The sequence below is a fragment of the Callorhinchus milii genome, unplaced genomic scaffold, assembly GCF_018977255.1.
Source record: "Callorhinchus milii isolate IMCB2004 unplaced genomic scaffold, IMCB_Cmil_1.0 Scaffold8, whole genome shotgun sequence".
NCBI classification, from domain to species: domain Eukaryota; kingdom Metazoa; phylum Chordata; class Chondrichthyes; order Chimaeriformes; family Callorhinchidae; genus Callorhinchus; species Callorhinchus milii.
Genome location: NW_024704749.1, coordinates 16,880,755 through 16,907,948, shown reverse-complemented (window position 1 = coordinate 16,907,948; position 27,194 = coordinate 16,880,755). Strand labels below are relative to the sequence as shown.

Sequence of the window (27,194 nt, the reverse complement as noted above, 5' to 3'; positions counted from 1 at the left end):
CACCTCCACACTCCCTCTGGCTTGTTGTCAGACTCCGCCACTGTGAAGCGCTCCAGGACGCTACCCTGCGTGAAGGGCGCGATATAAATGCAAGTTGTTGTTGCTGTCAATTAGCCCGAGGGAAGTAGGGAATGGGAAATCACTGGAAAAAAATGTTCAAGTGATGCAGGAATCAGTGATTCTCAACAAAGCAGCCACGTGGTGCAGAACTCATCATTTTTATTACAAGCCTGTGTAAAATTTCATACGATTTACACCTTTGGGATAAAATGGGGATTGGCGTCATATTTACAGAAACAGTACTTTTTATAAATCAAAGGGTAAAGTTAATTCATTCGAGACCGATGCTTTACGGCAGTGAAAAAAATCGTACCATAGGGTTGATCTCTCAATGCTTGAGAGGAGAATTAATTACACAGAAGCAGATACACAAAATAGCCGTGAAGGGGGTGCTATGGGGTGTGGGTTTGGAAACCCAACGAAAAAGCTCCAAATTCCACCTCGTCTTAGCCTGGGAGATTTCTAATTGTCTTGAAATTCTTAAATCCATTAATTTGGAAATCAGGCTTTTTGAAAGCCATGGAACAACAGCTTCCAAATTAAGACAAGAATTTTAAAAATTTACCATCATTCTTACGCCTCCTTAGGTTTTAAGACCATTTCAGGCCGTCACCAAAGCTCAGTAATTTTACCGATAAGCAAACAACAGGGCCCTAAATCACCAAGAAATGCAGAGATATTTTTACACCTCGACAGGCGTTGAAAGAAAACGATTGAACGTTTTCCTTTTGTTTTCTTCCCAAATGTAAAAAAGATTATTCTTTAGTTCTGTAAGTTTCTCCGACTAAAACTTCCTGTGTAATCCTAAAGCCGTATTGTATTCTCAGTGAACAAGGGAAACTCCTGCATAACACAGCCCAATCCTTGCAACATAGACCTGCAGTGAATGTATGACTGCTGTACGCATCCACTGAGCAAATGCATTGCTGCTGGCACAGTGGGCGTCTGTCTGCACCTGCCCACCTGCGACAACTCGGAGAAGTTTGGCCGTTTGTCGGAAGTGGGAGTTAGTGCCTTCTCCTGGTGGGTGAGGCAGACGGAGAATATTGCACGTATTCCACGAGCTCAAACAAATCCGTGCTGTACTGAACACCGTCTCCGTCTTTAAAGGTAATAATCGGCCGATGTAATCTCTGGCGGTCATAATGCAAAGTACAGTCGATTCACCTGGGCACTGCTCTGAAACCGAAAGCAATCTATGGCTTTCACTACCTGCCTCTCATATGTGCACACTTCTTCCTGCAGGTACACGTTTCTGCACACGTATGTACCCATTTTGGCCTGTGTACACGTGTGTATGTCCGTGGCTCTCTTGGCATCGGATCTTCTGTTGTACCAAATAGTTTTACTTACATTCATTCAGTGTCACAGCCGGGTAATGCTCTCGTACCTTTTCAACACGCATTTTTTTTTTTAAAAAAAAAGCTTCGGTTTTCTGCTTCCCGAATGTTTAGTTAACGGTGGACTGGAGGGAGGGGATGGGATGAAATGAAGTTTTTTATATATATATATATACACATACAGTATGTATAAAAACTTTATCTTCCTTGGCAACTCTCTACAGCTGCACACTCGTGTAGCATTGTGCCCTGACCTTGCAGGAGCACTGGGGGAACTGCACGCACCTAGAGTGTCGCTCACAACAGCAGCAAGTGCCCTGATCCACTCAATGGCCCAGGCCCCCGTTCACCGGCTACAAGTCTCTGCAGCGCGAAGTCGCTCAGCTGGAGCTCGGCCTCCTCTCTTCGTGCCCCTCGCGGCTGGACGGGAGATCGACCCGCTGCTCGTCCATGCGCTTCGCCTGCACACGCTGGATGAGGCTGAAAAAGTCCTCGTCTGGTACCGTGGGTCCCCTTGGCACCGGGCTGGGTGGGGCACATCTCTGGTCATCGATCCTGGAAGACTGCGGAGAGGAAGAGAAAGCAGAGACGGACGTCCAACAATAAAATGTGGTTGAGATTTTTTTGGTGGGGGGATGGGGTATGGGGAGGAAGGCTGGGGAGTAAAAGGGAATAAATTGGTGATATATTTGCATCAAATATTGGTGAGACACTGCCTGTATGAACGCCACAATATATATATATATATATATATATATTTGCAAGTCATCGTTGAGAAAGAAAAGTATTTACACCGGAGGGTGATTGGAATGGTCAACCACAAACCGCAATTGATTCAGAGCACACGTTCTTACAAAAAAGAACTGGACCTTCAGTCATCCTCCCACCTCCATCCCTGTTGCCCTCCACCGCTCTCGATTCAACCCCCCAGCTCAGATGCGCCTCGGGCCGTTGTCCTGACCTGAAAGGTGCGATTTAAATGCAATTTGTGGTTGTCTGCTCTCTACCTTAACCCTGCCTGGGCGTCCCTATAGAGTTTTCCCTCCCTAGTTCAGCTAATGCTGAGGCCCACTGTTCAGTGTGACATCAAGAGTGTTTGATGCTGACACTGCTAGCCTCTGATGGGAAGGTTTCAATTTCCCTGCACCTTGCCAAACATAATAACCACCCCCCCCCCCCTCCAAAAAAGAAAACGCATGATTTGAATCTTGTCTCCTCACAGTGCCTTACCTGACATTTCATTAACATGTTGAAAAACTCATCTCCGGGCTCCTGAGGGTCTCCGTCTGTCCGCAGATGCCCCATGACCACCTGGCTATTATTGTGAGTGATCCTCAGTCCTGGCAGGTTGCCCACGCTGGCTCGCTGGTCGTCCAGCCTCCGGCTCTGGGAACTCGCGATCAAGTCAAAAAACTCTTCCGTCTGAGGGGATGTAATGACCGAGGATTGAGCTGGAGGGAGAAAGGAGAGACCCAATTAGAGAAAGAGAACTTGATCCGAACCTTCGATGCAGGAGGATGTCTCAAAGCACTTCACAGGATTACTTGTGGGACACCGCTGTGCGCAATTAATTGGCTGCCGCATTTCGCCCACAAAATACACCGTCAATCCACTTTACAATATACTCTGTGAAGCACTTCGAGACATCTCAACGACGTGATAAGGCTCTACATCAAATGAAAGTTGTTGTTATTAACCTTGCCAGGGGATAAATGTCCGATTCACTCATTAAGCACGCTCTGTATATATAAAGAGTTCAATTGCACTTTGATTAACATTCACATGCAGTTAATGACCGTATTTATTTCCCGGAACAATGCGGTCACTGCGACATCTCATAACTACACATCGGTAGCTGTGATTTACATTTTTATTGGATCTGGTGTGCGCAATATGATTCACAAGCCCTGCACATGGTCAAGGACAGAGTGAGTAATGGAGCAGTCCTTAGCCACAGCGCATTTAATATCTCCCATCATTGACTTTATCGTTGCTTTCGAAGGTGAGAGACGAGGACGGTGGTCAGGCCAGACGAGGTGCTTGGCACAGTGAGGCGAGACATTGCGCGACACGTCAGTCAGTGGGTAATACAACAACAACAACAACTTGCATTTATGTAGTGCCCTTCACGCGGGGTAGTGTCCCGGAGCTAACAGGCAGGGAGCTGAGCCAACTAATGCAGCACAGTGCATGGGCTCGACTCGCTGCTTTGCACAGTGTCCACTGAACAAGCCCAACTCTTCGAGATAGAAGCCGCACCAGTTGCATTGCTCCAAACAACAACGCGCGCTTATAACGACGACAGCAGTTAGCAGCTTGCATCTCTATAGCCCGCTCGCTCCGCACAGAATAACGTCACAGAACCCTTTAGAGCGGGAGAAACTCCCTTCTCTTTTCGGACACGGCCACGGGACCTTTCACATCCCCCTGAACAGGCTGTCGGGGACTCGGTTTAACGTCTCATCCGAAGGACAGAACCTCTGATAATGCAACACCCCCCCCCCCCCACCCCCAACTTTCTGACTCCCGATGCGAGAGTGCTACCACTGACACACGGATCTGATACTTTGATATTTCCTTCTGCCAATGGACATGTATGTAAAAAAAAATAACAGATCACTTCAAACCACGGCTGTTTGTGGGGACGCTGCTGTGCTGCCGTGTTTTGCCCACAAAATATACAGTCAATTCACTTTACGGTGTATTCTGTGAAGCGCTTTGAGACGTCTCGAAGACGCGATAAGGCGCTGTATCAAATACAAGGATTATTATTATTATTATAAACGTGACGAGTGCTGAGCTGTAAATGGGCAATGGTAGCAAAGGCTTCCCTGGAGCAGCTTTTGTGAAGCCGGGAGTGGTTTGGACGAGTGCCGGGCCACCTCTCAGCGGATTCCCGGCCGAATGGCGGGGGGGAAGAGAAACGGAAGGACGATCAAGAGAGATTACTTGGGTTGGATTCACACGTCCTCACTAGATACTCACTCGTCTCCTGCAAAGGAGACAGCGGTGGGGAGGTGTTGCTCATGGCACCGTTCTGCCGCTCGTCTAAGGTACAACGTTGATCATCCATGCGACTACTTTGAAAACGACTCAGCAGATCAAAGAAGCATTCTTCATCCGAGGCCTCCCGACTTATCTTCTGTGGAAGTAAAACACAAAAATCAGGTTTCGAAGTCGCCATTTAATTGTTCCGATAGCGCTCCTCGATATGTCGCGCACTCCATTACTGTCGAGCGCTCAGGGACACCTCCCTGCCTGAGTGTGGGCTGCTACGTAAATGCAGGTTGTCGCTGCTCTGGCTGTTCAATATCCCTTCAGCGTGAAAGCAGAAATAACCCGATTGGCAGAGAGGCCAAGCGGTTAATTAACACACTTAAATGGCTCAGTGTGATTAATAATAATAATAATAATAATAATCCTTGCTTATAGCACTTCATCACGTCTCAAAGTGCTTCGCAGGTATTTCTGCAAACTGCGGTGACTGTATTTGTGGGGTGAACCTGGCGGCCAATTGGCACACAGCAATTTGTGAAGAGCTCTGAGACGTCTCAATGAGGGCAATAAGGCGTTCTATCAAATGCAACGATTATTCGCGTCGTTTTTCGACCGAACACCGAAACACTTGATTTTTTTTTGAAGGAAACCCAGCCGAGAGGGATTAGAGTCAGGTCGATTGTGAAATTTCTCAACAGCATCCAACAAGTTAAAAGAAATCGAGGAAACTTAATTTGATGCGCAGAGCTGAGCGCGAGTAACTGCGATTGAAGAATGTTTATCCCTCATGAGGAGGCAGGTCTGTTTCCGTCACCCACGTGTTTCAAAAATAAATCACTGGCGCAACGCAGACCTGCACACAACAGATGCATGGAGGCGGTGGGGCAGCCTGGGCTCAGCCTCGCGCACACGCGCTGGTGAGAGTCAGATTGGATGAGCCTGTTTGGTGATCCGAGTGTCTTGCAAATTAAGCCTCAAGGCTGAAGGTGTTGGCAAGGAAAGAGAACAGGTTTGCCAAACAACTTTCTGATGAAGCCTGCGCCCCATCAAACAGACAAAGTCACACTGCGTCTCGTCAGGGGGGAGCCACGAATGTCATAATGGACAGAACACAGATATCAAGCCCCGATGCCAGGTCACCGGGCTCGATTTAGGCTTGAACCGTTGTGTGGAAAGCAAAGAGTATTCTGAAAACGGAACAGATTAGAAACGGAGAAATCTGTAGAGAAGCAGAATATCGAAACGATGCAGAATTGTTGTAAACTGAATGAACAGCCTCAGGTGTGCATGTTGCTTGTGAACGATTGTCAGCCCTTTGAAATGTGATGAGCCATTTCCACCTACACCATACTCAGCCGCTACACTTTACGGTAAATCCTGTGAAGCGGTTTGCGGTGTCTCAATGACGTGACAAGGCGCCATATCAAATGAAAGGGTTTCTCATTACAAAAACACAAATTCTCTATTTTGCTAAGCTTTAACAGACGCACGTAGAATTGATGCTTCTTTTGAGATGACCTTCCGACACAAAATGTTAACAGGAGTGACTGGAGCTGTAAGAAGAGAGCGAGATCGAGCTCATGCAATGGTCCCAAGTCCACAATCGTTACAGACAAGGCACCGACACAGGAATTCCTGACTGTACAAATATGGGGAAAGATGCTCTCTGACAGCTCAGGTGGCTCTGCCTCACGTTCCAGATAAATTCGAGACCGGCTTCTTGTTTGCCAGAGAACAACTGGCTTTTACAACAAAAACAATCCATGGTGACTAAGTCCTATCTTCGTTAACACCTGATCATCTGAACTGCCAGATTTGGATGGGTCAGTCACAGTCGCTGTACACAGTGCCCAGTATATAACTGCTCCAGTCCCCACCCGTCCAGTCCAACACCACAGTACACAATAATAACAATAATCCTTGCAACTGATATAGCGCCTTATCACGTCTTCGAGACGTCTCAAAGCGCTTAAAAGATTAAATCAGATCATTAGTTCATTCAAAGTCAGCTTTGGATTAAAAAGGTTTGGGATTTCGTTCACAAATTGGGAACTTGTATGATATTAAACAGGCTGGATTTCTGAATCACTGCTATCTGGAATTAAATTGCGGAACAGAGGACAATTCACCTTTTGGTACTAAAAAGGAAGGAGGAAATGTGCCTGGAGCTAAAAAAATACAGCAGGGAATTAGACTGTGAAAGACTGAGGAACAAAGCATCTCTCACAAGTGGATGAATTGCTTTGTTTTTCTCCCTTTGCAGAGTTGGAAGGCAGACAAACTGCCCTGTTGCATTTCCACCCTTAATTTGAGAGAAATTGTTTGCGGATTTAGCCGTTTCGTGCACTGGAAGTAAATGAGGTGAGGACTCAGAGTGCTCCGCCATCCAGACATCAATTAGCAGCGGCTACAGAGAGCATTGTTCAAGAATATTATTTCCTAAATTAATGTTTAAGCAGAACAGTTCTTTGTAGTCATTTCATATAATAATAAAAATGATATTCAGCCAATTGTACTGGGCTTGCACATTTATTACACTTTTAGAGTGTAAGAGCGAGATAACTGAGCTAAATGAATGGTGCAGTCAACAACAACAGCAGCTTAATAATAATAGTAATACTATAGCGCCCTTCACACGAGATAGCATCCCGAAGCGCTTTACAGTGGCAAAGTCCTGACAGTCGAGGAGATTAGCATCCTGTTCAATCGCTGCCTTATGATCATGGAATCTTTCAAGATGCCTTTAACCACCAGAATTATTATCTCAAGTTTGCACGACTCATGAACACAAAAACACTTTATCTCATCGTTGGAAAGGCGGCGTCTTTCAGATGAGGCGTTAAACTACAGATTGCCTTCGCCGCTCAGGTGGACGCTCACGAGATCTCACAACACGATAGTGACCCTCCACACTAATGAGTTAATCATCACCACCGCACAGCTGTTTGCGGGACATTGGGTGAGTGATCGGCTGCTGTGTTAACCTGCACAGCACAGCCACTGCCCCCCCCCACCCTCCCCCCCCCAACACGAACAGTAATTCCTTGCGAAGCACTTTGTGAGAGGCTTCGAGGTGATCAGGTCCTATCAAAAACAAAGGCTTTACCACTTCACCTGGTTGAAGAGTTTCAATGCGGCAATGTTGGGATCACTTATAATAGGGTCATAACTTGAAGGACCACAATTAAGCACATAGGAAAGTGTGTGCCGTAGAGATAGATACATAATTGTGAGAGCACCTTTGTCGCAGTGAGAAGAGAATGACCCACCAACCTTAAACTCAATAAAGTGAGTTAACCAAATGCTGTGATTCTGAGATCAATAATCCCTTCAAAACAATAAATACATTTATGGGAAAAAAAATAAAATGTGGTCACTCAATCCACGACTGTCTGTGGGACGCCGCTGTGCGCAGTTGGCTGCCGTGTTTTGCCCACAAAATATACGGTCAATTCACCTTCCAGTATATTTTGTGAAGCGCTTTGAGACGCATCGAAGACGTGAAAAGCGCTATATCAAATGCAAGGATTATTATTATTAAAAAGAACCTGTGTTTTTAAAGGTTTATAATTTAAGACCCCATTATATAGACGTATATGGATAATATGGCAGGAGACACACCATTCAGCCCTATTAACGCATTCTCGTAATTACTGTCAAGTGCAGTGACTGCTTTTGTAAGTAAATGTGGCAGCAGAGAAGGATTGCATTGCTTGAGGTGCCATCCTTTGGACGAGACATTAAATCAAGGTTCCGTCTGCTTTTTCAAGGAGACTTTAAAGATCCCACGGCACTATTTGAAAAGAGAAGGGAGTTTCACCCAGTGTCCTGGTCAACCATCCCCCCAAATAAAATAAAATAAATAAAATCATTCATTCACTTTATGGCTGTTTGAGACGTCTCGAAGACGAGAAAAGCGCTATATCAAATGCAAGGATTATTATTATTACTATTATTGGGGGAAATTACAACTGGCTACTGTATTTCGTTCACAAGCGGGTGACCAATTTTTTCTTGGGGGGTGTTTGCTGGCCAGGATACTGATTGAAACTCCCTTCTCTTTTCAAATAGTGCCATGGGAGCTTTAACGCCCAACTTGAACAGGCAGACGGGACCTTGGTTTAAAGTCTCATCTGAAGGACGGCATCTCCAACAAAGCTGCACCCACCCAGCCCTGCACTGAAGTGCCAACCTGGACAACACGAGTTCAAAGTCCCGATGTGGGGCTTGAACCCACAACCTTCTGACTGAGTGCAATCTCCATGCCAGGCTAACACACTACCTGTTATGGCTGTTCAGGAAAGAAACACATTGGCAAAAGAACAGTCAGTCTGTGGCTCTGTGTTCACTTGCGCTATTGTAAAACAATGTGCCCGCAAGTCTGGACATGAAGCAGGGAGGTAGGTGATAAAGAGGTTGACAGCACAGTAACATAATTAAGAGGAGTTTGGGGTCACAGTTAATCGTAGAAAGGAATATCCTTTTAAATTCTTTCCCAGGGAACAGGGAACTTGAGAGACAATATGCCTCTGGCTGGGACCCTTCATTGCAGCTTTAATTAATGAATTAATTTTGTGAAAATCCGAGATAAATTTACTCTAGCGCTCTCTATGATGCAGACGAGCAACCTGAACCCAAACGGGGTTGAAACGGACATCCTTTTAAACACTTAGGACAGAGAGATAGAGCCATGCGATACACCAGTGCATTTCACTTCACACCAAGTCACGAATCGATCCCCAAAGCACATCAACCTCGTAAAGCCAGACCTCGAACAAAGTTTCTCACTGAACAAAACAAATTGCCAAGACAAAACATGTTATAATATATAGACGCTCGTACATACAGAACAAGATGCACAAAAGGTAGAGATAGTGTAACAGTGCAGAGCACTCACCAGTCTTGTCTCTCTCTCTCACACACGCACACACAGAGCAAACCTAGAGGCTTTTTTTTTGGGGTGGGAGCAACAGACAGCACAAACCAATGCTGGGAGCTGCTTTGGCAGAAGGTGAGCGAGAGGGAGTATTTGCTCTGTGTCCTCAACTGTGCGTCGTTCAGGGTCACTGACAGCTACCTCGCAGCGAGCTTCAGATTTATGTGAGAGGCTCTCTCAACCATGTGCAACTCTCAGCTCACCCATTTGTAGTCTGGATCCTGGTTTAATTACTCCTTCAAGTACCATCCAGAGTCCGCAAAACAAAAACAGTCGTCTGCATATGTATACCATACATCAAACGTCTCAGCGAGTGAGTGAGTGAGTGCTCACCACTTACATCAGAATAGCTGCTGTGTGTGTGTGTGTGTGTGTGTTTCACATGTCGACTGCTCCTAGTTCAATACATTCTTCTTCAAGGCACGAGTTGCGGAGCGTGAAGGGACTTATAATAGATTTATAAACAGGGTCAGAAGTTTATTTTTATATTAAAAAAAGAATGAAAGGGCTACAGGCTAAGTTAAGATCCCAATGGAGAAGCTTGGTTAATTGGATAACAAACCCAAAGACTACTATTTTAATATTGATTTATTTTGCCTGTATTTTCGCACTGTACCGGATTAATTCTCTCGTCCAGAGAGCGAGCAGTCTGCCGTGTAAAGTTTCAGTGGCCGGACCGCTCTGATTTGAGGGAATTTGCATCGCAGAAAAATAAGGTACAGTTAATAATAATAATAATAATAATCCTTGCATTTGATATCGCGCCTCATCACCTCGTTGGCACGTCTCAAAATATATCGTAAAGTGGATCGACTGTATATTGGGTGGGCGAAACGTGGCAGCCAATTGCACACCGCAAATGACCCACAAACAGTTGTGGAGTGAGTGATCAAATTATTATTATTTAGTTAAATGGCAGATTAGACAAATAATATCATTTTACCGGGGTTAGGGTTAAAGGCTCTCGGGGTAGGTATCATGGTCAGAGACAGATCAAACATTTCTCTGCTCGGCGCCAACACTGCGGATTTACACCCTCATTCTCCCCCCTCCCCTGGCCTTGCCCCATCCTACCTCTATGACCTCCTGCACCTCGTCTCTTCCTCCAGTACCCTGCTTCACATCTGCCATGAGAACTGCCCCATCGTCAGTGGGTGGACTTACATCCATTCTCCCCCCACCCCCCCAGCGCTCTGGAACTCCATCCTGGAGTCTCTCTGCCTCACCTCCTCCTTCCCCATCTTTAAAGACCTTTCTTTCCAACCCCACTCCCTCCCTCCCTTTCCTCCTTCAAGGCGCGTCTCCAGACCCTCCTCTTCAACCGAGCCTTCTGCCACCCACCCAACCTCCTACCACCCCCTTCCCTCCACACCCCTCCTGATCAACCCCCAGCTCGGGTCCAAATCCCTGACTATCCAGCGCCTTGGGACGTCCTCTCGCCGTGAAAGGCACGGCGTGAATGTCACTTGTCGTCCTTATCAGGATTCATGCTCAAGGTTGCTATTGATCACACAGTGGCTGCTGCCGGTGCCCCGTAAGGGTTAATAAAAAGCTGGTAAAACCTCCGGCAGCGCTCTACCCCAGATTTATCTGCAGCCTTCCCACGCGTTATGTATGAAAAGCTGTCCCTAGCACGGGGGTTGGGTTATTTCTGGGAACGAAGGAAGAGATGCAGGTGAATCCCAGTGGAGAGCGTCTAAAGAGCTCTTTTGAAGACTGCAGGCCAGCGATTCGCAGCGAGTCCCAGGTTTCAATGTTCTGCGTATTTTCGCCCCCACAAAATATACGGTCAATTCACTTTACGGTATATCCTGTGAAGCGCTTTGAGACGTCTCGAAGACGTGGTAAGGTGCTGTATCAAATGCAGGGATTATTATTATCATTATTACTTGTCTTTCTTCCAAGTTGTGCCTCGGTCGTGGACTAATATCACGGCGTTTACAAGGCATCACGAACTTCTGGTTTTGCCACTGATTTATTGTCTCGAAAGCTCAGCTTTCCGTCTTTAATATTGTGATTTTTTTAAAAAAGGGCAGATGGAGAGAAATTATTTCCTCTGGTCAGTGAGGCTCTGAGCAGAGGGCATCGATTTAAGATAGCGGTAGAGATTAGAAGGTTTTTTTTTAAAAACACACCCACACATATCCCACAGTTCCCTCACCTCGCTCCTTCCCTCGCCTCCCTTCAGCTTTCCTGCACTCACTTATGAAGCGTTATTTAATTCCCCCCCTCCAACCCCGCCCAAAAGTAGACGGCAACTTCAAATCAAATCAATTGCCAAAAACGTCTGATAGCAGAGCGCAAAGCAAATCAGTATCCTGAGCATGTGGATGCTGAAATAGTGAGTGCAGACCGACCCTGACCTCGATAAGGCAGACACGAGACATAACTAAGTTCCAACAAAATATCGAATGTGTGTGATGATTTTTTAAAAGGAACACACTCCCTCATTGTCACGGAGACATCCTAAAACCTGCGTTCATTCAGGAGCATAAATAATAAGGATAAAATGTGGGAACGGTTAAAAGCAGACGTCACATACCGCAAATTTGTGAATAAATCAGGTTAAGATTTAGTATCTTTACACCTCCCAGATCAGCTTGCTAAAATTGGAGTTAACCTGCTTTGATACATCGCAGACAGACTTCTGTCTCAGTGTTTAAGTGTGAAGCACTATGAGGTATACTTGACATTCAGCAGCCTTGTTGATGTGGGCTATGGACAAAGAACTAGTGGGCAGAAGCTTAAAAGAAGAGAAATTAAGCTTTCAGCCTCGTCTGAAGAGGGTTTCATCTCACAGATGGTATAATTATGAATTGACAGTCGACTAACTACCTCCTCTGCTCCAGAGTAAAGAGTCCTGACTTTGCAAGCCTCCTAACCAGAACCCCACCTACGTGGTATCATTCACACGGTCATTTACTTTTCAAAACAACATTACTCCATTCAATTGGCAGCCGCATTTCGCCCACAAAATGCACAGTCAATACAAGACACTTTACAGTATATCCTGCGAAGCGCTTTGAGACGTCTCAACTGTATGATAAGGCGCTATGTCAAACGGAAGGATTAATATTATTATTATTAATTTGGTTACACTTGAGACAAACAACAAGTCCATTCTGATCTTGGTCAAAGCAGGACGAGAAATGTACCGTCCTCAGCCTGGTCTGACGTGCATGAACCTTCATTATTGGTCGTGGCGGAGGTCGAGGAAGAGGGGCCACAAAACTTTTTTTTCCCCCACCTATTTTAAAAAGTTTTTGTAAACATTTCCACCCCCTATTTTTGCAGCTGATATCCTCGTGACACAATAAACACAAGGCATTTCTTGCGATAAAATCAGCTGGTTTAGGTCCAGTGAATATTTAGAACCAACGAGCTGGAGAATATGTTTTGGCAAGTGGCTGGGGTTTTACTGACGAGGTGAGCTGGATGCATCAGCCCGTGGTAAGCGAAGGCCAGAGAGGTGGAGATTAGCAGCAAAGAACCTCTCAGTCCAAGACAGACAGACAGAGGTACACAACAAAATCCTTTTTAAAAAAAAAAAATGTCTGTTAGTCGGGACGCTGCTGTACGCAAATGGCTGCCGCGTTTCGTCCACAAAATTTACTCAATTCACTTTACCGTATGTTCTGTGAAGGGCTGTGAGACATCTCGAAGATGTGATAAGGGGCTATATCAAATGCAAGGATTATTAATAGTAGTAGTAGTTCAGAGCTTAGAGAAACCCTGGCTTATCGTTCTACTTCACTAGAATCCAAGGTCAGTATTCTGGACGCTCTTTCTGAAAGAAAAAACCCACAACGGCCCTGAAAGTGGATTTCCTCCGCTTGTTGAATGCAGGTATTGAGTCACGCTGATGTGATTGCTCATTCAACGCAGGAGGGCCCTTGGCAAAACAGTAATCCATCCATCTGACCCAGATCTCTCTGTCCTGCCATCAGAATGCTCTTGTGCTGTCAATAGGAAACCTGACCGAAGAGAGCGTTTAAAAAAAAAAAGGTTTGGCATTTACACACCGAGCGATTCTGTACTCCAGGTGCTTTTGTGAATCTAAAGTAGTAAAGCTGTTCCACCTATGTCAGGTGTTTAATTTACTGCATGGAGTCAAACCAAAGCAGCAGCAGTTAGACAAGGACAAAACTTCCTTTAAATATGGTTTAATTGTTTTCCGGGGGTAATAATCCCTTCAAAATCATAATAATAAGTTGGTCACTCAATCCACGACTGTTTGTGGGACACTGCTATGAGCGCCTCACTCAGCCTTTGCCAAATAAGAACAGCATATACCGTGTGACTGAATTGGCATTGTCTGCACACAGATCTGATCTGAATCCAGGCTACAAGCACTGCACCCAGTCTCGGGCTCTGCTTTGGAAAGAAACCTTAACGCTTTCAGTTTCCCACGGTGCAGAGTAACCCATTCAAGAAAGGATCAGGTAAATATCTGCAAGGTGAAAGGCTTTACTCACCAAAGTGGCCCTCGTTGAGCTACAATAATACTTCAAGCTCAATTTATACCGGGGAAAATCTCCCTAAATACACAGAGAGGCCGACAGTGAACTGAGTTAGTTCTAGTGTAAAATCTTGAAGAGAACGCAATTTATTTATACCAGGGTATAAACACACTGAGGTGCCGTCCTTTGGAAGGGACATTAAACTGAGATCCTGTCTGCGTGCTCAGGTAGTTAAAGATCCCACGGCGCTACTTGAAAAGAGAAGGAGATTCTCCCAGTGTCCCAGCCTACAATCCTCCAGATAAAACTGGTCATTTACTTCATCCCTGTCTGTGGATCATTGCTGTGCGTAAATCGACTGCCGCATTCACCTAGAAATACACAGTCTAGACTTTACAGTAAATCTTGTGGAGTGCTTTGAGATGTTTCGATGTCGTGATAAGGCTCTGAAAGGACAAGTGCGAGGGTTATACAGAGTGAATCAGAAGTCCTCACTCATAAAGAGTTTGAACTTATAAATAATGTTTTTTTTTTAAAAAGACAACACTGGTAGAGAGTGTGCAGCTATTGCAGGAGATGTCTTTTTGCCCGTTGGTGAATGTTTTTGTCACTGTCAACATGGCGGGCAGTTTGAACATCTCGTACAGGCCTATGAGTAAGGACATTTGATTCATTCTGTAAAAGTAATCAACACTGCTCCCTCCAACGCTATACAGCAAAACAGCAGAATATTACAGTTGCCTACCATCTGGGCCACTTGAAGGTGAACATCGCTGGTGTCCACTGGAGGGACTGGGCTGGCTCCCTGCTGATGGTCCTCAGTCGCTGATGGTCTCTCTGGGTATCTTTTGCTCCTCACCTGCCCAGAGAGAGATACCTTCCCCCCGCTCCTCAGATCAGTGCAGTGATGCTCCTCTGCTGCATCTCCATTTAATTCCTTTAAAGTTTAAAGACATAAGTAAATGATGGGACGTTACAGGAAGAGGCCATTCGGCCCATCAACCACAGTCCTCAATCCCTCCTGATCCCAACCACCAGCTCGGGTGCGGATTCCTGACTGTCCAGCGACTTGGGACGTCCTCCTGACCTGAAAGACGATACACAAATGGAATTTGTTGTTGGTGGTCACAAAATCACAAGATGCAGTTGGACGAAGGTCCTTCGAAGGAACCAGGAGGTCGCCATTCAGCCCCTTGAACCTGTTCCTCCATTCTACCAGAGCAAGGCTGATCTGTACCCCAACTCCAATACCTTCAATCTCATCCTTTCAGACACCCGCCCCAACGTTCCCCCACCATCATTATTCAAAATTCTCACTGGCCTGTGCGTTAAGACGGGTTTGCTGATCTCCCCTTTAATTATTTTTATCTGATCCTCTGTGACTTTTGTGAGGGTGGTATATGTTCTTTGGGGGGGGGGGGCGGGGGGGCAGAAGGAATAGAAATATGCGATCGAGATGTTCTCAAAATGCTTCATAGGATTCGCTGTAAAATGTCGTGACTGTGTATATTGTAAAACAATTTGCTGATAGCAATGTCCCACACACAGCCACCGATGACCAATTCTAGTTGGGGGGGGTGGGGGGATTGTTGGCCAGGGTGTTCTTATATGGTGAGGAATGGGGGTGGGATTGTGGGGGGTAAAGGGAGAGATGAGTATTCGGATGATTCAGGCAGCATTGGATTGGACCAGAACAGTCTCACCTTCTCTGGAGTGAGGTTCACGAGATCCATGTTCTCCATGCTGTACCGAGGAGGCACTACTCTTGGTCGAGCACCTGAAGACAGCAGCAACAAGAGAGGAACACATCAGAACCGACGCTCGCTCATGCGAAGCAACTCATTCGATCGCAAACAAACAAACAAACAAACAAACAAAGCCTTCGGGAGTCAGAGCACATCCAATGTCTCTCCAGCAACTAACCGCCTGGGAAGTGAAGAGAAATTTGGCTCACAAAATACGTAGCCACTATACTTCGCAGTGTATGCGTCCTGTGAAGCGCTTTGAGACAAGGCGCTGACTGACGTGAGAGGCACTTACACCAAGTGTAAAGATTATTATCATAATAAACTCAACACCTCGCAACGCTTCCTATCCCTGCCAATCGTATTCCCGGCAACGTCACAGACGATTTATTTCACGTTGCCCTCCCGAGTGCCTAAAGTTGTTCTCAGCCTTCAAACTCTCACCAGCTGTCCAAGCACAAAGCCGATCAGCTTCTGGACATGTATTTAGTTGTGTGCGGAGATCTGAAGAGTTGGGACTGATTTCGCTGAAGCGGGGAAGGTTGGGGGTGTGGGGGAAGAGAACGGAACAGAGATTACGAAAAGGCTTTGGTTGTTGGATCCATTCACATTTTCAAGACTGAGGTGGACAGCTGTTTATTAGGTCAGGGTATTAAGGGATACGGAGAAAGGGCAGGTAATTGGACAATCGACGGTGAACCAGCCAGCGTGGCAGTGACTGACAGCCCGTGCAGCAGATGAGAGAGAGAGAGAGCAGGGGAAAACTCTTCCATTTCTCGTCAGAATGCCACCGTACAGTGTGAGAGTCAGGGAACAGGAGAATATCACTCCCCTCCACTCGTACACTGAATAAATGCAAACCAGCTCCTCAAGCATTGTTGAGGTACTGTTTTTTTTTTACGCACACCTTGCTTTAAACTAATGCCTTCGGATCAAGCACATATTTGGAAATACACAGTCAATTCACTGTATACTCTGTGCAGGGCTTTGAGACATCTCGACGACGTGATAAGGTGCTCTATCAAATGCAAGTATTATTATTATTGAGTACTAACGTGCCTCACCCTGCAGATAGGCGGCTACGATACGATAAAAATTGCACAACAGGTGCTTCCTAACAGCCACGGGCTTAAGCTTACCTACCCCTGCCTGTTCCCCTTCACCCCACTCCACTTCAGGCGTCATACTGGATTAGCAGGACGAGGTGATGGTGGGGAGAGAAAAGGGGTTCAATCCCGCTGATGAAGAAAGAAGTCAGGACACGGCAGGGTCTTTCGAGACCAGAGGAACACTTCTGGGAAAGTGGGAACAGTTTGACTCACTGAGGAGAGCGTGCGTCCAGCCAGACTGATAGCAGACACGTATAGAGCGACAGAAGAAGGGATTAGTAGCTCGGCACTGAGTACTGTACCCTTCTCTATGTGTTCGTTGGCACAGGTACAACACGCAGGCCAACGAAACGGAAAACCTCAGGAACTTTCTTAATGCAGGCTCTGTTCAGCAGTAGCTGGGTCAAACACAGTCAATCTCCAGCTTCCCAGAAACCAGCCTGAGGAAATCTTCGGGAGTCTTTTAAAAAAAAAGTAAAAATATTGCGTCTTTTAATCTTTGATCGCATTTGGAGGTTGCAGAGTTATTAAGGGTAGAGATCACAAGTGTTCAGGACACAAAGAGAGGCTCTGGGCTTATATATATATATATACACACACACACACATTATATATATATATAAAAAAACTCCCTTTTAATATATTTATTTTGAAAAAGTGACATTTCTCCCATAATCAATATCAAAAGGTGAACACCAATGATTTTAAAGAAAACTGTGGTGTAAAGAAAAACTTCCTGGCTCCTGTTCTGGAAATTAACCCTTGGCAACCTCTATGTTCCACTGCATTGGTGTCTCAGAGCAAAGCTCCTTTCTGCTCTACTCCAACAAGGTCCAAACTCATTTTGCATCAGATCCTCGGAACTCAACAGACTGAACGGTGAGACCGTTTGCCCTGTGGATGCTTTTGAAATAAGTCTCTAAAATTGCACAGCGCATAACTACGGGAGAGAGAGACGTCATCAGTCAGTAACAAATCCTAAATATTGGACGCATTGGATAACACAATGAGACACACAACCTTGAATTACGTAACTGGCAACGATACCAACGGACCCTGTTGATTTCTGTGGGTTCCGTATGGTCTCCTATATCGTGCTGTGTCCATCCGTTGCCCTTGAACAACAACCCCTCAAAATAGGCTCTCAAGTTGAACCAGATGAGCCAAGGCACCATGTGCTGGCACAGAGCGGGGCTAAGTCTGGGCCACTGAATGTCAGGTTGACTTCATTGCAGTCATTCTGGTATATTTCTGTGGTCTAAGCCTCAAGACCAATTCACCGGCTTAAAAGAGTTCATGGCTGTGCAGAATTTCAGGAGTGTTCTCAGCACCATGGAAAACTGGCTCCCCAAAATCCGGAATATCGCCAGATTACGGCACTACCTCACCCCTCACGCTGCTGAAACCCTGGTTCACGCCTTTGTCACCTCAAGGCTGGACTATGGGAACTCTCTCCTCGCCGGCCTTCCCGGCACCTCCCTCCACACTGCAGGTCATTCAGAACTCTGCAGCTCGTGTACTGTCCCGCACCAGGCTTCGGGACCACATCACTCCTACCCTCGCTCGCCTCCACTGGCTCCCCATCCCCCAGAGGATTGATTTCAAGATCCTCATCCTCACCTACAAGGCCATTCACGGCCTTGCTCCCTCCTACCTCTCCAACCTACTATCCCCTACCTACCTGCCCGTAACCTCCGTTCCTCTGCTCCGGTCTGCTCCACGTCCCCCGCCCCAACCGCCCTACTATCGGTGGTCGGGCCTTCAGCCTCTCAGCCCCGAGGCTCTGGAACTCCATCCCCCAGTGCCTTCGCCGCTTCCTCCCTTTCCTCCTTCAAGGCCGGTCTCAAAACCTTTCTCTTTGACCGTGCCTTCAGCTCCCCTCTCGACTCTCTTCCTCCTCCTCGCTCCCTCCCTTCCCTCCCCTCACCCTGACCATTTCCCCCTCCTCGCTCCTTCCCTCCCCTCACCCTGACCATTTCCCCCCTCCTCTCTCCCTCCCTTCCCTCCCCTCACCCTGACCATTTCCCCCCTGCTCGGGTCATGACCCAACTGTGCAGCGCCTTGGGACGTCCTCCTGACGTGAAAGGCGCTCTATAAATGGAATCTTGTTGTTGTTGTTGTTGTTGTTGGAATTTAAGATTTTTTCCCCAAATTTTGCACGATGTTTAAATTGTAAGACAACTGTTTTAAGGATAAGGAGTGAGAAATTTCAGGACATCTGACTGGGTTGTTAAAAACTTTTGATATCCCCCCACCCACCCATCTGGATCGAGCACTCCAAATTAAGTAGAGTATAAAAAGCGTTTCACAAATCTAATCTATTGTTGTTATGAGCAGGAAGCAACACTCAGTCTCCTTTATCCTGAACACCTCCCCCACCCCCAACCCCAACTGTGTTTGTGTGACATTCCTAATTCCTACCACAGTCATCCGCGTGACTTTACTGACTGCGTTTGCCAATTCAGTGGTGAATAATACTCGCTTTTGTCCGAGCTCGGCTGGTGTAGAGTGTCCTCCAAGAACCAAACTGTCTGCCCCAACCATTCGGATACTTGTTCTCATCGGAGGGAAGATTCTGTCACCCCACAAACAACAACAACACCTTGCATTTATATAGCGTCCTTCACGCAGGACATTCGATCCATGAGTCTGTGCCGGCTCATGTGACAGCAAGCCACCTTCCACTTCAGACACACAGGGAGATTGTGACATGAAACACAGCCTGGTTAGAATATTCTTAAGCATGGGGATTGTATCTAGGGGATTGTTAGCCAGGAACCCGGGAGGAAGAAACCCCTTTCTCCTTTCGAATAGTCCCGACCGGGGACTTTGAACCCACATCCTCTCACTCACAGAAGAGAGTGATGCCAAGTGAGCCAGAATCACACTCACAAAACCAACCCAAATGGATGCAAAAACTGCGTCAACGTCCAGAATGAAAACGAACGCTCAATAAAATGTCATCCAATTTCCAGACAAAACTCAAGTGTGCAGCTGGAAAAACTAGATACCGGCTCATGAATGGGCATTTAATGGGACGCCCTTTAGTAGATATTTAAGGGTTCTATTTCAGGAAATCGTACAAACAATTTCCCAAAGCACTATGTGTCATTAACCTTTTATAATTTCACACATAATCGCTGGCTGTGGTTAATGAGGCGAGGGCTGGCAGTGCTGGAATATGGAACACTCTCTGATCGGAACATTGCACCGATGCGCCGGGAGCTCAAGTGAAGCGCACAGGAATTGCAAAACTAATCTTGGATCCACACAGTCCCAGTGCCCATCTAGCTCTCCATCAAGTGCAGAGGAGAAGGGATATTAAAATATAGTTTGATCACTTGTCTCCTCATCGTGCATTCCTGGTTCACTATAATTGGCAGCTCTTCGATGTGTTCTTTTATAATCCCTCAAATTAGATACCAAAGGACAATTAATAGCAAACCCCTCAGGAACCGGCATCTAATTGATACCCAAATGAACTAGGCCATCTATTCACCGCCAGTAAAAAAAAATCACACAGGAGATGGGAAGACAGCAGTCCCATACAGTACAATTGACATTTCTATAGTGCCTTTCACATCAGAAAGATGTCTCAACCGGGCACCCAAAAACTACCACACTGACTGTGCCTCTAGCCATCTCCTCACCCCCCCCACCCCGCCCCACCCGCACTCAGCATCTGTAAAGAGGCCCCAAGACATGGGGATAGCTTTAAAAATGCAAGTTGTTGTTGTTGTAGTTCTTTTATCAAGGACACCGAGAAAGTCTGGAGCAGTCTAGTTTGAAGCAGAACAAGGATATTAATAATAATAATAATCCTTGCATTTGATATGGCGCCTTCGTAGAATCATAGAATCGTACAGCACAAAAAAAGTGTGTGGGGCCCAAAACTGGGCGCAGTATTCTAACTGAGGCCTAACCAGTGTTTTATATGGGTTAATCATCACCTCCTGACTCTTGTACTCTATGCCCCTATTTATAAAGCCTGGTATCCCATATGCCCTTTTTACAGCTTTATCTACCTGTTCTGCCACCTTCAAGGATTCATTTACCTGAACCTCTGTTCCTTTACCCCCCTTAAGATTGTATTACCTCCACTCATTCTTTCTACCAAAATGCATTACCTCGCATCTTCAAGACATCTCAATGATGGCTAGTTCAATGTCCCAACATGAGGTGTCCTGCAGCAAGATATATGACCCTGCAATTTTGTTCCCGTTCCCCTGAAATCACCCCACCCACCCCTACTTCTGTGCAGAAAATTGCTACGTTTCCCGGTTAGCACAGTGCTGCCTCTAATTGGCAGAGGCAAGAGCTGGACAGCCTCAGGAAAACACAAAGGTACAGTATTTCGCAAACAAAAAAGCCTGAAGCCACGAAGCTGCTTTTTGGAAATGTGTACAAAGCAACCGTGAAGACGTAGATTGCTTACAATGGCCAGCACAGATTCCTGCCTTTGATGCAGCCAAACCAGGCCTGTGATGTTTGCTTTCCAGTGGTACTTTTTTTTTAATATATACAGTCCAGTCTGTCCAGGATACAATGCCCTGCTTTGAGATCAGCCCTTTTCCTGGACAAGCGTCCACAAGTAAACTGCATTAACTCCCTAAAGTCAGCTTTGCATTGAATGCTTTACAGACCTCACAACCGTACAACCCGCTGCAGGCGCTCTGAAGGGTGCTGCGAGGTGTCCAGTTTGCAAATTTGCAACAACCACAACAACAACAGCACCCTTCACGTAGGATAACACCTCGGAGCGTTTTTAACAAGACAGGTAAGGGGGTGGAGAGGGGTCTCCAACCTGTGCCGAATAACCTCCGGAAGTAGGTAAGCAAGGTAGGGAATGAGCATGTTACTCCTGACACAGAGAATTTTCCGTGTGTAGGAAGTCATTTTAGTTTGGGATTCTCTTCAGCACGGGTTTCCCACATGCATCAGACACCCGGCTGACCAAAAGATAACGTTCCCTGGCCTACCCCAATTAGTGTATGGCCTGAATGTCTGATTCCTCTCTCCTTCCAGCTAGCCATAATAATAGTGTTTCTGATAATAATCGCACACACACCTTGGAGGACCTCGCTTAACACCAGTTAGCGGTGAAGAGATATTCTAAGGTATTGTAAGAATGCAAGTTCTACTTCTGAATCATCCTTTGATCCTCCTTTTCACTTCTTATCTGGTGGATAGAGCCAAGGTATTATTTATTGTAGTGGGCGTGGATGTTAAGTAACAACCAAACAGGATCAGAAAGGGTAAGGGTGAGTTATTGGTGACATATGGTTAAGAGGAACGTAATCTGAGCTGGTTGGTAAACTGACTATAATGGGTACGATAAATTCACTTTGCAATTTTTGGCAGGATAATGATTGTAAGTTTGTTCAGGTAATCCATTATTCACTGAATCGCCACAACTGAATGATTCTTCACAACAACCCATCACCCTCTTTCAAGTTCCACAAATGCACCCAAAATGCGAAACAATGAAAAACTCAACAACAGTTCATTTAAAGTACAGCAATCAAAGGCTGCTTTATGCAGGACTCCAACATAAATCCTCAACAAACAAAGAATTATTGTTAAACCCAGTGACGGCTTCTGAAATCCACAGAACAATATTCCGTGCGTCAGTCTTGTAGCCGGTCCTATTTTCTGCAGGAAATGTGATGTAGCGCTTTGCTCTGCTCATTCACCTCCTGGTCTTTTCCCCCAATTTCCCCCAAACTTCCGCTGTGTTTTGCACTCATTTCATTAAACCACCAGTTATGGTGTTCATGCTGGCAAAAAATTCATCCCATTGGCTTTATATTAAGTCACACACGAACTATGTTTGTTCTGTAATTTGCAACCAACCTATTCAGGTGCTCCAGAAACCAGCAGCTGCTCTAGTCTGAACTCTTTGCTATAAATCCATCTGCTCTCCTACAAATCTATCCACACCCTAACGTTCCTCATCGAATCAGCTGTTCCATTACTCTTTGGATCAAGTGCCTTCTTGTCCTGGATTTACTTTAATAATAATAATAATAATTCTTGCATTTGATAAATAGGGCCTCATCACGTCTTCGAGACGTCTCAATGTGCTTCACAGAATATACTGTAAATTATCCTTCATCCCATTTCGCATCTTATATACTTCTACGACGTCCCCTTTAAGCTAACTCTTTTCATGGATAAAGACGAAATTTATTCTCAAAGATAAAAAGCCGTAGTTTATGTTGGTTGTCCCTCACAGCTCATCCCATGTAGACACACTGGGAATCAACCTCATCGTCCTCTTCCGTGCTGGCTCGAGTGCCAGGGACCCCTTCGTGCCACGATGACCAGAACTGTGCACAGCACTGCAGGCACGACCTGACAAAAGGGTTATACAACTTGTGCACGGCTTGTAAGTATCTGAATACAAATGGCTTGGCGATGTGGGCCAGCATCCTGTTTTAACCTTATTTACTACTGACTCACGCTGTTCGGTCATGAATCATGATTAACTAACACCACTATATCTCTTCCAATTTTTCCCTGGGCCAATTTAATCCCCTCCTCCGGAGCGAGTACCTGTGCCTCCTATCTTTGCTTCCTACGTGCAGTGCTTTGTTGATTATCTGTACTGAACTTCATAACCAGGCGACAAGGCAATTCTGAGGATCAGGCAGAATCTTCTGCAGAAACAGCAAGCTGCAAAACGTATGTCAGCTTTGGCAGGGTTAGGCGCTGTGTGGTTAAGAGGTTTGTTTGTTCCAAGAACGCTCCAATTTTTATGTTTATCGGAGTACTTAATATGCAGATCGAGCTCTTTACATTAGACCAACAACAACTTGGGTTTATATAGCGCCCTCATCCAGGGTAGCGACCTGGAGAGCTTGACAAGAGTCTGACCCATCATTCATATAATGAACCCAGGTATCAAATTTTCAAATGCATTGGTGTGTGTGTGTGTGTGTGTGGAGGAAGAGAGAGAGGGAAGTATGTAGTAAATGGGATAATATCAAACTGGGCAGAGAGTAACAGTCACTGACAAAAGTCTCTCTGTCCTCACACAGCTCAGTGACCTACCTGCCAACACGAGTGGCAGCTCAGCTCAAAGGCACTTCAATCACTGACAACTTTGTGGCTCGGATCGACACAATTTATCACCATATCTTTATCTCGGATAAAGAAGAAATTTCTTGTCTATCCATGAGAAGAGATCGCTTAGAAGGGACTGTAATAGAGGTTTATATCAGATGCTAAATGGGGATTAAAGTAAATCCAGGACAAGAAGGCACAGGAATTTGGTTTCTCATCAAACTTTGCGATATAGACAGATGAAGCCCCTTCGGACATCTGGCTTAATCTGCGCCTGGAGGTTGAAAGAAGCCTCGAGTTAATAAGCAGTGCAGAATTATCAGCAAGCTCACTGAATAAATTTGCAAGGCGTAACCACAATTGCCCCCATTGCTGTTGCTAATCTGCAAATTGCTTGTTTATTCAGGAGATAAACTCTGGCAGACAGCGTTGCAGCCAGTGAAAGTCAAACTCCCGGAACGGTCAATTATCATATCGTTGTGAATGTAAAACCCTCATTGTTGTTTTTTTTAAATATTCTATTTTTACAGCGTTGTTTTGAATCTGTCAAGGTTGCAGGCGACAGTAGTAATTCCTGAGGAGATGCAGCGACAAACAAGTTGTGTTTTGCTCCTCAAATCGTTTAATTCTCTTTCTCTTTGGTAATCTGCTACTTTTTCAGTAACTCAGCCAGAGGATCAGGACAACCTGGGCTATGACAATCCTTAAACCTTACATTTGATGTCGTGCCTTTCATGTCAGGAGAATAATGAAAATAAAAATAATAATCCTGGCATTTGATATAGGGCCCTATCATGTCTTCGAGACGTCGCAAAGCGCTTCACAGAATATACTGTAAAGTCAATTAACTGTCTCAAACACTTCACAGAATATACTGTAAAGTGTGGTGCTGTAAAGTGCGTGAAGGGTACTATATAATCATAATGCTCCTTGCATAGCTCCTTATCGTGTCTTTGAGACGTCTACATATAAATGCAAGTTGTTCTATCTTCATTTCAATTTCTTTGCAACTTTAAATCTCGTTCCCTACTTTCGACAGTCCTGGTAAAGTCACATCCATGGACGCAACTGGATTTCTTTTTGGGGGTGGGGAGGGTGCAGTGTCCAGCCATCCTAATTCCAGTTCTACATCGGAGCCCCTTGCAGATGTGTGGCATTCTAGTTATCTCACACTTTAAGTTTAATGGGGATGGTGTGATCAGTAACTAGGTAGCAAAAGGCTTGTTCCCTACTCTTCCTACCCTTAACTACTCTCAACCCCTCTTGATTCCGACCCCCAGCTCGGGGGCAAACCCTTAACTGTCCAGCACTTTGGGACTCCTTCTGACGTGAAAGGCACGATATATATGTAATTTCCCTTCCCCCCCTAGGAGAAGTCCTTAAAACAGAGCTCAAGGAATAGAACCTGTTCAGAACCAGCCTTGCCGCACTGTGCTGCTCACCGTGATATCGTGATGGTATATCTGCTTTCACAGCTCTTTCCAGAAGAGATAACTCAGGAGAATTTGGTATCACTGCAGTAGATTAAGTTATTTGTGGAAGAAAAATTGCTGAATTGAGTTATCGGTGTGGAAAACACTGAGTTTGGACACATTGTGTAGAAAGTATAGCGTCTCTCTCCCTGATAATGGATCCATTGTGGGCTCGTTTGAGAATGTACATTATTATAGTACTATTGATGTAATAAAACAGTTCTGCAGCTAGCTAATATCTGCGCAGAACGTGGATGAGCATGAGGTCGCCGTTCTTAAACAAAATAAAATTATAGACGTCTGAAATGATCGGGTTCGCACGAGAATGCAGGTGCTGAACATTCCCAGTAATCGGTCGGTCATCAATACATGACCAAAGCTAGGTGACGATGGCACTGTAAAAATATCGATGGCTTGTGAAAGGTCAACGGCCTGAAATGTTGTGCGGAACTGAAGGTGTCTGGGTTACAATCTCTGCTGCCAAAACCTGGTGTCATTACAGCACATCAGAGACTTCTTATAGTATCATGGAATCTTACAGTTGTTTTTGCTCTGTTGGGTCGTTACTTGCGGAAATCCCAAGGCCATGTTTAAAAGTCTCCAACCCAAACTACTGAGAACTCTTCCACACGTGTATTTTTAATATCACAGAGAGCTGCTATTTTGTCCCTCGTGCCTGTGCCAGTTCCCTGAAAGAGCCATCAGTTTAGTATGTGCTCTTTACGCTCCGTGTTACTCATAAGCACAGGATAAAACCACAAATGGCAAAGCTCTCCGCATGAGCAAGCTCTGAGAATATAGACTCTGTGCTAACCAAAGCTCAGTCGAGATGGATTGGTTATGTACTGTGAGAATCAGGAGACAGACCACCGAGGCTGGTACTGTGTAGTCGGCTGAAGGAAAGGAAAAATAAGTGTTGTTCAGGTGGATGCTAAAGATTTGAAAAGAGAAGGGTGTTTCTCTCGGTGTCCTGACCGGAAAGTCAGCTCAGGTACGAACTCTGAGTCGAATAGCCGCCTTCTGTGGTCGATTTCCACAGCTGTAAACAAACTCCTGACTCCAGTCATGTTTGTTTCGTTGGGATTCTGGTTAAAGGGCGATTTTTTTTTCTTACTGGTGGTAACAAGCACAATGGCCTCATTCTGCGGAGAATAAGCCCTGTAAAGAGGGTTGAGCTCAGTGTACAGACTCTGGCCAGTAAGGGCACCATCAGAGCAACGTCAAAAAAGAGCCAACGATTGTACTATAATTGGAACGGGATCGACTCTCGCCTTAGGAAGAACGGTTTGAAAGGCTGTTGTCATGGGATATGCATGCCTGTGCATCACGTGATATTTGGTTTTTGGTGGGGAGTCGAAACAGCGATGATTTTCACAAATGACTTAGAAAATCTTAGAAATCATAGCACAAAGGACGCATTCAGCGAGCGTCAGCCTGGCTCAGTCGGTTGCACTTTCTCCTCCGGGTGAAAAGACCGTGAGTTCAATCTCCACGTTCGGACTTTGAACACACGTAGTTAACGATAATAATGATAATAACTAATAATCCTTGCATTTGATATAGCGCCTTTTCACGTGTTCGAGACGTCTCAAAGTGCTTCACAAAATATACTGCAAAGTGAATTGACTGTATATTTGTAGGCGAAACAGATATACAATCAATCTTTAACCTACACTTGGACAGACAGACAGACAGACAGACAGAGGGGGCCTTGGTTTGTGACACACAGTTGGTGATAACGTGGGCTATCTTTGGGAATGGGCATCCGAAACATCCTTAATCAGGGCACTGGGAGCGTTATGATGTTATTCACCAACAAACAATTGCCAGATTTAGGCTCCAGAAATTCAATTAAAAATAAAATGAATTCAAGGTGACGATAATGATTGTTTCGCTTTCAAATATCCTCCCTCTCCTGCCCTGGCCACTCGCTCCACTCAGCAAACAGTAACCGGCTTCATGTCGCCCACCTGATCAACAACAACAACAACAACAACCACCTGCAATCGT

General features: G+C 45.5%; 1 protein-coding gene across 3 annotated transcripts in view; it reads right to left on the bottom strand.

Annotated features, from left to right (window-relative positions):
• Positions 1 to 202: 202 nt before the first annotated feature.
• gpsm1b (G protein signaling modulator 1b) overlaps positions 203 to 27,194 on the bottom strand; it is a 66,825-nt gene continuing 39,833 nt past the window's right edge. For all 3 annotated transcript variants that reach the window (XM_042337467.1, XM_042337466.1, XM_007900294.2), the window contains 5 exons: positions 15,497 to 15,570; positions 14,539 to 14,730; positions 4,386 to 4,542; positions 2,631 to 2,851; positions 203 to 1,963 (listed from right to left, as the gene is read on the bottom strand). In XM_042337467.1, coding sequence (XP_042193401.1) covers positions 1,781 to 1,963; positions 2,631 to 2,851; positions 4,386 to 4,542; positions 14,539 to 14,730; positions 15,497 to 15,570 — 827 coding nt within the window. In that variant the 3' untranslated portion in view covers positions 203 to 1,780. The remainder of the gene's footprint in view (positions 1,964 to 2,630; positions 2,852 to 4,385; positions 4,543 to 14,538; positions 14,731 to 15,496; positions 15,571 to 27,194) is intronic.